This window comes from Phoca vitulina, unplaced genomic scaffold (assembly GCF_004348235.1).
Source record: "Phoca vitulina isolate PV1807 unplaced genomic scaffold, GSC_HSeal_1.0 scaffold27, whole genome shotgun sequence".
NCBI classification, from domain to species: Eukaryota; Metazoa; Chordata; class Mammalia; order Carnivora; family Phocidae; genus Phoca; species Phoca vitulina.
In genome coordinates this window covers 7,761,185-7,771,382 of record NW_022589730.1, presented here as the reverse complement: position 1 = coordinate 7,771,382, position 10,198 = coordinate 7,761,185, and the positions used below count along the sequence as shown (strand labels likewise).

Here is a 10,198-nt window from a genome sequence, read left to right as displayed (position 1 = left end):
GTATGCCTTTATAGCACACAGGCAGTACTAACCCAACCAACCAGAAAGGCCAGGGGATGGGAATTTGGAGACCATGAGGCATGAACTGGTCCCCTACACCTATTTTCTGAATCTAGGCTTACACTAAGGATGTGTGATAGAAAAAGCACTTGACTAGCACTCAAGACACCCAGATTCAAGTCAGATGTCATCAGTAAGTAGTTGAGTAATGTTAAATCATTTTCATGTTTACATAGTTTTCTGTAAAATCAGGGGGATTAATTATTGGTTCTCAAATTGTGGAGAAAGTAAAAGTCACCTGGGGAGCTCACTGACAATTCTCCCAAACACAGGCCTAAGACTCCATTTCAGTGGGTCCAGGAATCTGCATTTCAACAAATATCCTAGGGGATTGTGATGCTGGTGGGTCCCGAGTTAGCATCACAGCAGCTGCTGAAATCGTGCGCTGGTGACCTCAGGAATCGTCTGCTTACCAGTGTCCCCCAGTTGGCTGGACAGAATCTGAAGAGACGCAGATGGGAAGGGCTGCCATCCAGGACCAGGAACACTATATGCCTCCGAGGCTTGAGTCCCTGGACACCAACAGGAGATAATGCAACTTCCCCGAAGCCGTTAGCTCTGCTTCCAGGGGTGGCAGTCCTCTCCTGGGCGTCAGCAGGTCACATCCCCGAGTGGTTCAAGCTACTGTGCTACAAACCCCGCATAGTACTACCTGGACCTGCTGGGAAAATAATCAGTTACAACTCTTCCTGATTTCAAAGATAGGAGGCAAAGGATACCCTGATATGTCAATTAATCAATGAACCATAAAGGAAAGGATCACTTCCCTGGAGAGATCTCATTTTGTATAAAAAAATGGTAGTTATCTATAAGATCCAAATACAAGACAGGAATTCCAATGAGAAAAAAAAAAAAAAAAGAGGCAGCACAGACAGACAGACAGACAGCCACAGACTAAATAATAAACATTCTGCGAATAGTGCCTGTGACATAGAAAGAGCTATTTAAATGGAAGTTACAAAGAAATCCATGCCATTATTCATCAGTGAGAACTTATAAGGTAATACCAAGAAAATGGCACAGAATATAAGAAACCAGGAGAAAAGGTAGAAATAATTCCTGATTCCTGCTCTCAGAATTGGTGAATTTTTCAGAGTATCAACATGTCTATTTCTTTGAATTAGCTTAGGTGGCCCAGGAACTTCTGAACTTCCTGGATCTATTGTTAAGATCTCTAATCAATAATTTTCAGACACCACAAATTTATCTGCTTCTATTTCAATATTTAACATCTATTCTGTCCTCATGCTTCTAGCTTAAATAAAATCACCCGGCTTGTTTTAGTGATGATAGCATTTGCTAAAGCATTTTAAAAATGTTATTTTTTTGTTAACTATAATTCAGTTAGAAAATTTTTCCCTAAATGAGTGTGTACAGCCGTGTATATGTAAGTAATGAGTGTGTAGAGCGATGTGTTTTTTTCTTAGACACAATTTTCTTTCTCTCAAAAGTGCTAGGACAACTGCTGTACTTGATCAGTACTTGAACGACACTGCTCTAAGTTCTCAGTTCAAAGCTAATGCCGTTAAGCGCTATTACGTCATGAATACTTGACAGAACTTCTCCTGCTAGGTTTTTTTAAGTCTTCTTCTTCGGGATGTTTTGGGCTGAGCTAGGGTTTGAACCCAGGCCTACCTGATCGTAAACCCATTTCTTCCTTCTTTATTACACAGTATTTTAGAAGTTGAAAGGTGAAAATAATAAAACATAACAGGTTTACAAATCATATGGAAATCAGTTAATATCACTAAAAATTGCATAAAGAAGCACTGACAAAATTATAGACATTTATATACAAAATATCTCCTCACCAACGTGTATGCTCGGGGCAATATAAAGGTTTGAGAAATAAGGATTTGTACTGACAAGAGCCAAATTCCATGTAAAAAACCAAGGAAAAAAAGGGAATCAGAAAACCCTGTCTTCTTCCAATTACTAAAATTTATACTCAGGAGACTGATAAAAGTCTGCAAGTAGCAATTATTAGTCGATTTTCAGTTTCTAAAAATATTTTATTAAATAACTGTTAAATATGATTTTTACAAAGCCAATTGCATAGAAAAAGGTAAAAATGTTCATGTTCCCAAAACTTTCTATGCCTTTTGTCCATCATCTTCTTGTCAGCTACTCTTACTCAGAGAGAGCTGGTACGGAGGGACAGAGCTGAGATGTCCCAGTTTTATTTCTCATCAGGCAGGAAGGGCACACACCTTGCAGAGACTTAGCCTGTCTCCAGGTAACAGCTGCCACACAGAGCTTGCTTCAAGGTTGGCTCACCTGTCTGGCGGCCATCAGTTTCAGGGAGGAGAATCTCACATGGCTCAGGAAGAGTTTAGAAGCTGAACAAGGTTTTCAAGACATTTCAAGTAATAGGCATTTAGAGGAGTTTCTTCTGAGTTTGAGAAAGCTGAGAGAGAAAAATAAGAGTATGGAAGAGTAAGTTTATTAAATTTAGTACTGTACTTAAGAACAGACAGAATTCATATTTATTTTTTATTTATAGTTTAGCCAAAAAGTATAAACAAAAATCAATACGCCTCCATAATGGCTGCCATTACCTATAACCCCAAATGAATGCCTTGCTTTCTATGCTACTATATCATTCCTCCGAATGCACAAATTCTAACATAACTACCTCTAGGAACTCATGGTCACAGTGAGAAACAAACCAAAAAAAATCCACAAACTACTTATAAAAAATCAGACTATAAAAGCACAAATTAATAACCAACAGATTTAGTACAGTACAAGAAAGACACAGTACAGCTCCTTAGCATAAAAAGTGCTCGAAGAATAATGCTCACTGAAAACGGTGTCACTTAAAATGAAAAATGAACTGTGAAAAGAAAACCCTGCCTCCTATCATGATCACATCACAGGGCTGAGAGGATAGAAGGGCAACTCGATCTATTCTCGGAAGACTGTAATTCAACTCCCTGATGTTAGATCAAAGTTTTCTGTTCAAGGTCAATTCTAATTGGGCCCAGTTCTTATCGCCTCAGAACACATTACCACACGGTGGTAACCACTGGCAAAGGAAGTTTAGTGCATGAAAAAGAAAATGAACTGGAGAAAGATCAAAGACCTGTTTTAAGAAACTATATCTCAAACCTTCATCTATCAAAACAATTTATTATTTAAAAAGGTGTCATAATGAAAAGCATGGACCAGATATCAGCACATTTTTATAATGCTTCAATAAAAAAGCTTCTCAAACATCAATGTAGAAAACTGTCTTCTTGTTGTGAACTATCCAAACAATTCATTAATCAGAGAATTCACTTAATAGCTTCCAAGTTTAAGTGTGATCTCTTCCATAATAAAACTTACTTTTCTTTGCTAAGGAATATGCTTCATCCACTCTTCTTTTTATTGATGGATTTTTCAAAGTTGTTTTTGCCTGCAGATAACACAGAGCAATCCATTAATTAGATTTATTCCCATAGGCTACGGATCAGGTACTACAATATTTGTGCGGCCCCCGCTGACCACAGCCCTAAGCAGAATATTACCAAGTGTAACGATGGATCCAGGGAATTAGGAATGGGCATATCCCACTGTGCCGTCCCACATCCTTCCCTCCCTAACTCGCTTCTCTCTGCAGCTCCGTGTGCTTCTTTCCCTGCCCTTCCCTTGGCCCCTTCTCCCCTAATATCAAGTCTTAAAGGAAGACTCAGTCTTGGTTTCCATATTTCACATTCCCCAAAACCCCAGATTTCCGACGAAGTATAACAAACAGTACCGGCCGGTCAACGAATATTCACTAATAAGTAACTGCAAAGTGTCAGCTCCTGTGCTAAGCCCTCGGGGTACACGGTGAAGCGACTGCGCTGCCTCTGGCCTCGTGCACACGGCTGCCGCCCGAGGGGGGAACGAGCAGCACACAAGGGACAAACGGCCAAGAGCACTATTCGGGGATGGTGTGCATCCCAACACCGGCTGGCACTTGCCGCTATTTAATTGCTAGATATACAAGGGCACTTCTCTCAGAATGAGATGTCTGCAATGAAAGAGAAGCCCAAAGGCCAGAGAGAGCAAGTGCAAGTCGGCACCTGCTGATGGCTCCCTCGGGGCTGGCCCTGGGCTGCAGCCTCACAAGAACCAGGTTTTCTCAAAACTCAGTAACGGCACATGCTAGACAAAGAGGAATCACACAGCCGGATAAACTTCATTATCTGGTTTTATTTCAGGATGCGTTTTTCCTTAATACATCTTTTAGCAGAAACGATCTATACTAACATTAAACCAATATGCCAAATCAATTTATATTGACAGGGAAAATTCACCCAAAAGAGACACCCTTCTGAAATCAGACATCCTGTTGATTAAATGAAAAAGATTTCAAGTGATGGCTCACTAACTGTAAAAATGCACAAGGCAACAATGTCTTTGAGTTCATTTTTTCTCTCTTGCTGATAGTCCTCCGGCATCCCTGGCTGCAGCCTCGGAGCCTTGGTGTTTGCCCCTGGCTATAACAAGGACTTTAAAAACTGACCTTTTGATAATTGTGAATCAGAGCCCAAAGCGCCGCTGCTCCAATCCTCTGAGCATTTTGACTCTCACTTTCCAGACAGGCAGCTAGCACACCAATGACTTTTTCTAATAATAAACACATTAGGAAAAAAAGTTCAGTCCCAGACATTACAACATATTGTGATCTTGGACTAGTTCAGATACTCCCTTTTTCCCCACCAGAATACATACAAAGTTGGTATCACCAGACTAGAGCAAAAACAATCTTGTATACCATGTATGGGAGGATAACCTCAAAACAAACTATTTTCACGACAGGCATAGAATAGTCAGGGAAGCTGTGGCAGCCTAATTTTTTTGGCCCTAATTCAACAACGGCACATTCATTTAAACAACAATAGTGCAGAAGTAAGTAATTACACAAAGAGTTGTATAAATGAGCTGTTCGATTATAGCTCACATTTTGGTGTGCAGGAAAACAGGTTTGCTCTTATGATAAATTATAAAGACTATTATAAGAACATCAATAGCATGGCTTACTATATAAAACAATAATCAAGAAATACAAAATTAGGTAAGCCTTTTAAAGTAGGACTAAACATTTTGGAGAAATGTTTTTGTGTATGTGTATGTCAGAGGAAAAAGTGATTTAAAGGCACAACAATACATGAGATATGTCCCCTTTTTGCAAAGCTAGCCAGAGTATGAAATCAAGACTTACAAATTATCTGCAGCAGTCTACTCATTTTAAGTAAAGATGCAAAGAAGTCCAGTCCCAAGTAAACTGTCAGGGTGTTTCAGACCAATATATGAACCTATCTTATTACTTATTTTTATATATCATTAAATTGTATCAAATTATATTTCCTCTAAAATGTGTGTTTAAAAACATGTAGCATTCTTAAGGGTTGGTAATGGGAACTCTCTCTGTATGTAAAACCACTCCCCACTCCACTGGATGCATCTAATTACACTGTAACCTGGTTGAGGGCAAAGTGTGTGTCTGCTCACTGATGAATATTCCAACCACAGTGCCAGTTTATTTTAGGGGCTCAATAAATACCAGCTGGACAAAAGATTCCATAATCAAAGCAACAAAAATGCTGTTTCAGTAATTCTATGTAGTTTTTAAAGAAATTTTAAGGAATTTTAAATCTTTTACAGGAAAAAAAAAAAAAGAAAGAAAGCTGCTCCATAAAGTAACTTCTGTACATTGGAAGGACCGTGTGGAAGGAACATACGGGTGCTGAACCTTCCTGACAACTAGCCCCTACTCCTTACCACCTCCTCTGCATTCCCTAGTTTTCCCTTGCTTTTCCTGTACCCTAACTTTCCCACAATGAGCCTATATAAATAGTTATCTGATAAAATTCGTTATGTGAGGTTGTAGTTGGCAGCTGGTTCTCTTGGGGCACATTATGAAATGAAAGGGTGGTTCCCATGTGTTTCTCTAAGTATCATCAAGTGATATTTTTATATAGAGTACTAAACACTCAGAACATATAACCCATAAGCTAAGTAAGTTTATAATAACTCCCTCGACTAGATACTATCTCTTAAGCATTTTTTTTAAAGATTTTATTTATTTATTTGAGAGAGAGAGAGTGAGAGTAAGAGTGAGAGAGAGCACAAGCAGGGCAAGGGGCAGAGGGAGAAGGAGACTCCCCATTGAGTGGGGAGCCCGATGTGGGGCTCAATCTCACAACCCTGGGATCATGACCTGGGCCGAAGGCAAATGCTTAACGACTGACCCACCCAGGCACCCTTCTTAAGCGTTTTTAATAAAGTACATATATAGATCAATTAATGTGGTCCCTAATGATGATGCAACTGGGATCAATTTTAAAAAAAAAACAAAAAACATTGTGAAATATAGCATGTATAGCAAAAAAGGCACATTAAACATTTTTAAGTTTTACTAATAGGCTGTCCATCAACAGATGAAAGGATAAAGAAGGGGTGTGTGTGTGTGTGTGTAATGGAATATTATGCAGCCATCAAAAAATGAAATCTTGACACTTGCAACAACGTGGATGGAACTAGAGGGTAATTATGCTAAGTGAAATAAGTCCATCAGAGAAGGACAATTATCATATGATCTCACTGATACATGGAATTTAAGAAACAAGGCAGAGGATCATAGGGGAAGAGACAAAAAAAATGAAACAAGACAAAACCAGAGAGGGAGACAAACCTTTAAGAGATTCTTAATCACAGGAAATAAACTGAGGGTTGCTAGAGGGGAGAGGGGTGGGGGGGATGAGGTAACTGGGTGATGGACACTGGGGAGAGTATGTGTTGTAATGACCACTGGATATGATATAAGACTGATGACTCACAGACCTGTACCACTGAAATAAATAATACATTATATGTTAATTAATTGAATTTAAATTAAAAAATTTTTTAAAGTTTAACAGGTATGAAGTGAGCACCCACATACACCTATAAATAACTTCAAAAGAATAGATAACAGTAAAATGTAGCTAGTAAGTAGGAAATGAGTTTTAAATACTTACTACCTTTCTTCTAATGTAATTGAGTTAATTACAAATTTAGGGATGTCATATTGTTAGCTTGAAATCAGCTATACTGAGTATTTACACCATGAATATCAACAAATCCAACAAACCAGAGTTGAATTAATGGTAAAGCTGAAAGAGGTTTGTTTTATGACTATATTTTGCATAAAGGTGAGAAATAGTTTTAACAGTGTATTACAAATTAGATTTAATGACAATACATTGATTGGGAAAAGAGCTGATTGGGATCCAATTTCATTTGTCAAATCATGATGAAACTGCAAACACAGACTGGCTACAGATACAAGAGTTTTTTCAGCAAAAGTCTCCCATGTCATGCTCCCACGTTGGGTTACATATATATTTATAGAATTTGTTATTATTTCAGATCTTTTAATTTTTCACTTTCCTATCTTCTGCAAACATTCCAGGCTTGTCACTTACTTATCTAAATATGGCATAAATAAATTTATCTTTAAATCTGTGTTTTATACTTCCAACACCGGAAGCCTAGGCAGATGAGTTGGTGTACTTCCCCCGCTGGTTCTGACTCATGTTGCCAGGGTCCTGCTGTGCTTGGTCACATTTAACCATACCCTGGTTAATCCTTCTGAAAACCTGTGCAGGTCCTCTGAGGCCCAGTATGTGCTTGTCCTCCATCCCTCGGAGGGGCACGATGCCTCTGCTAAGCACCCAGGGACACTGTCCATCGAGGTCACAGGCCACTCAGGCTCTATGCCTCTGGGGTACAGAGCTGTGAGGAGCAGTCTGTGTGCCCATTCTCACACTTGTTTTTCTTTTCTTTATAATCACTTAGGTAAGGGTTGGGGGACCAATTTAATTCTGATCCATCCTTCTCCTAAGAGGTTAGCTCTTTGGAGTTCCACGTTAACACAAACAAGATGGCCCATAAACTCCCCATCCTGGACACTCTTGACTGTTGTTCCCTGACTCCTTGGCATGCCTGAACAAAAGCCGAGCATACCATGTTGGCAAATGTCCTTGAAACAAAAAATATACATAGTTCATATATATATTTTTGTGTCTCTAGCCGCAAACCTTCAATCAAAATTGGCCTGGGAGTTTCCCACTATCTTTTCAGTTCTTTGATTTTTTTTTTAAGGTTAATTTTGATATATTTTATCTAGCATAATTTTATTGTTTTCAGAGGAGTCCTTGCCTGAAATTACCAGAAACAAGGAATAAGCCCTCCCTGTGGATCCCCAAGTGGAAATGGGAGGCGGTGCCCCTGACATGCCTTCAGAGGTCCACAAGAAACTGCACGGGCGCTTCTTCCTGTCCCTGCCTTGGAGGCCCCTGATCTCACATCTCTGGGGCTAAGGAAGCTCCTTCTGACCAGAAATTTGTCCAACTGCTTTAAGCTACGGAGGAAGAGACAGCATGGCTATTACAAAGATATGCTAAAAATAAATCCAGAGGGAAAACGTAGACTTCTCCTTGAATTCCCGAAGGCCCATCCTTTTTCCAACTCTCAATAATAAAACTGCACTGACTAGTCCCAAAGAAAAACTTCTGAGAACAAGGAGTAACTAACAGGTGACAGGCCTGGGGACACATACCTCACATGTGCTATCCCGCTGCCCCACGGGGTGGGCCTGTCATTAGCCTCACTCTACCCAAGCGAGGACGGGGCGCGCCCCGCGGTGCCCCATGGCAGCTACGGCACCGCACGGAACCACCACAGCGCCCCACGGCACCCCACAGCGCCCCACGGTGCTCCACGGCGGCCCACAGTGCCCCACGGCGCCTCACGGTGGCCCACAGCGCCCCCACAGCACCCCACGGCGCCCCACAGCGCCCCACGGTGCTCCACGGCAGCCCACGGCACCCCACGGCGCCCCACGGCGGCCCCACGGCAGCCCACGGCGCCCCAGGGTGCCCCACGGCAGCTCACGGCGCCCCACGGCACCCCCACGGCAGCCCACAGCAGCCCACGGTGCCCCACGGCGCCCCACGGCGGCCCACGGCAGCGCACGGCACTCCACGGCAGCCTGCAGTGTCAGTGGAGGAGCTACAGAAAAGCGGAGCTCAGATCCACAGTTCACTTCGCGAAGTTGAAAGCTGACCGGGCTTCTACAATCTCTCCCTGTTATTTCCAACAATTCCATAATTACCAGAGAGAATCACCACTGCATACACAGCAGGACGCAGGCAGAATCACTGCCACTCACTTAGAAAACTCCACATGTCATAGGAAAACACCGCTAAGAAAGATTAAGTAAAAAACATGAACGGAAAACAGAATTAATCTATCTGGAGCATCTACCATGTACCATAAATGGTACTAGACACTTGATGTGTGTTTATAAACGGATTTCTACCAAAACTCAGAAAGGAAGGATTATTTTACAGATGTAGAAACTGGACCCAGGGCAGCTGCCCCAGGTGATGCTCGAGTGAGCACCTAAGGGTTGGCATCCAACACCAGGTGCGTGGAGGTCTAGAAGCCCACCTCTTTTTTTTCCCCCAAAACAATGCAATGTAACCTTATAAAACCCCCTCCCTATTCACACTCTCCTCACAGAAATAGCACATGGTTGCAGAAACAGAGCTTTCCATTTCCCTCCTTCTGCTTCAAATTTTTTTCTGAATCCTCACCTCCATCTGTCCTACATCTCAGAGAATGCGGTCTCTGTAAGGCTAATTTCACCATTTGGTCTTGGGTTCTGAATTCTCCTGCCTGCTCAGGAGCTCTCTCAATCGGAGAGCTGAATACTCACTGAAGCGCTCACTAGTGACAGGCACAACTCCAGATGCTGCAGATAAACATGAAGAAAAGAGACAAAGGCCTCTTGACCTCGTAAGAGCTAATGTTCTAGTGTGGGCAGACTAGGAATAAACAGATACACGCTGAAAACATAGTATCTCAAATGTTGATAATGCTATGGAGAAACATAAAACAGGCAGAGGAGATACGGAGTGAGCGGGAAGGAGAGGAAGCAGGAAGAAGGATGTGGGGACTATCCTGTTGACAGGTGGGCCTGGAAAGGCTTCACTGAGACAGAATCTGCTCAGAGACCTAGAGGAGTGAGGGGAAGAGAGACGGGAGCAGTCAGGATGAGGCTGGGGAGCGCCCACTCCATGCTCCTCCTCCCTGCTACCTCCTGGATCCAGTGTAACCA

At 41.8% G+C, this 10,198-nt stretch overlaps 1 protein-coding gene across 2 annotated transcripts in view; it reads right to left on the bottom strand.

Moving 5' to 3' along the window:
• Positions 1-218: 218 nt before the first annotated feature.
• The window catches only part of RTTN (rotatin), a 151,762-nt gene continuing 141,782 nt past the window's right edge, over positions 219-10,198 (bottom strand). Inside the window, exons 47-50 of one of the 2 annotated variants that reach the window (XM_032422642.1) lie at positions 4,556-4,659; positions 3,391-3,460; positions 2,338-2,467; positions 219-718 (exon numbers count right to left, since the gene is read on the bottom strand). In XM_032422642.1, coding sequence (XP_032278533.1) covers positions 2,382-2,467; positions 3,391-3,460; positions 4,556-4,659 — 260 coding nt within the window. In that variant the 3' untranslated portion in view covers positions 219-718; positions 2,338-2,381. Of the gene's footprint in view, positions 719-2,139; positions 2,468-3,390; positions 3,461-4,555; positions 4,660-10,198 lie in introns of those variants that run through there. The other variant, XM_032422641.1, reaches the window with a different exon arrangement.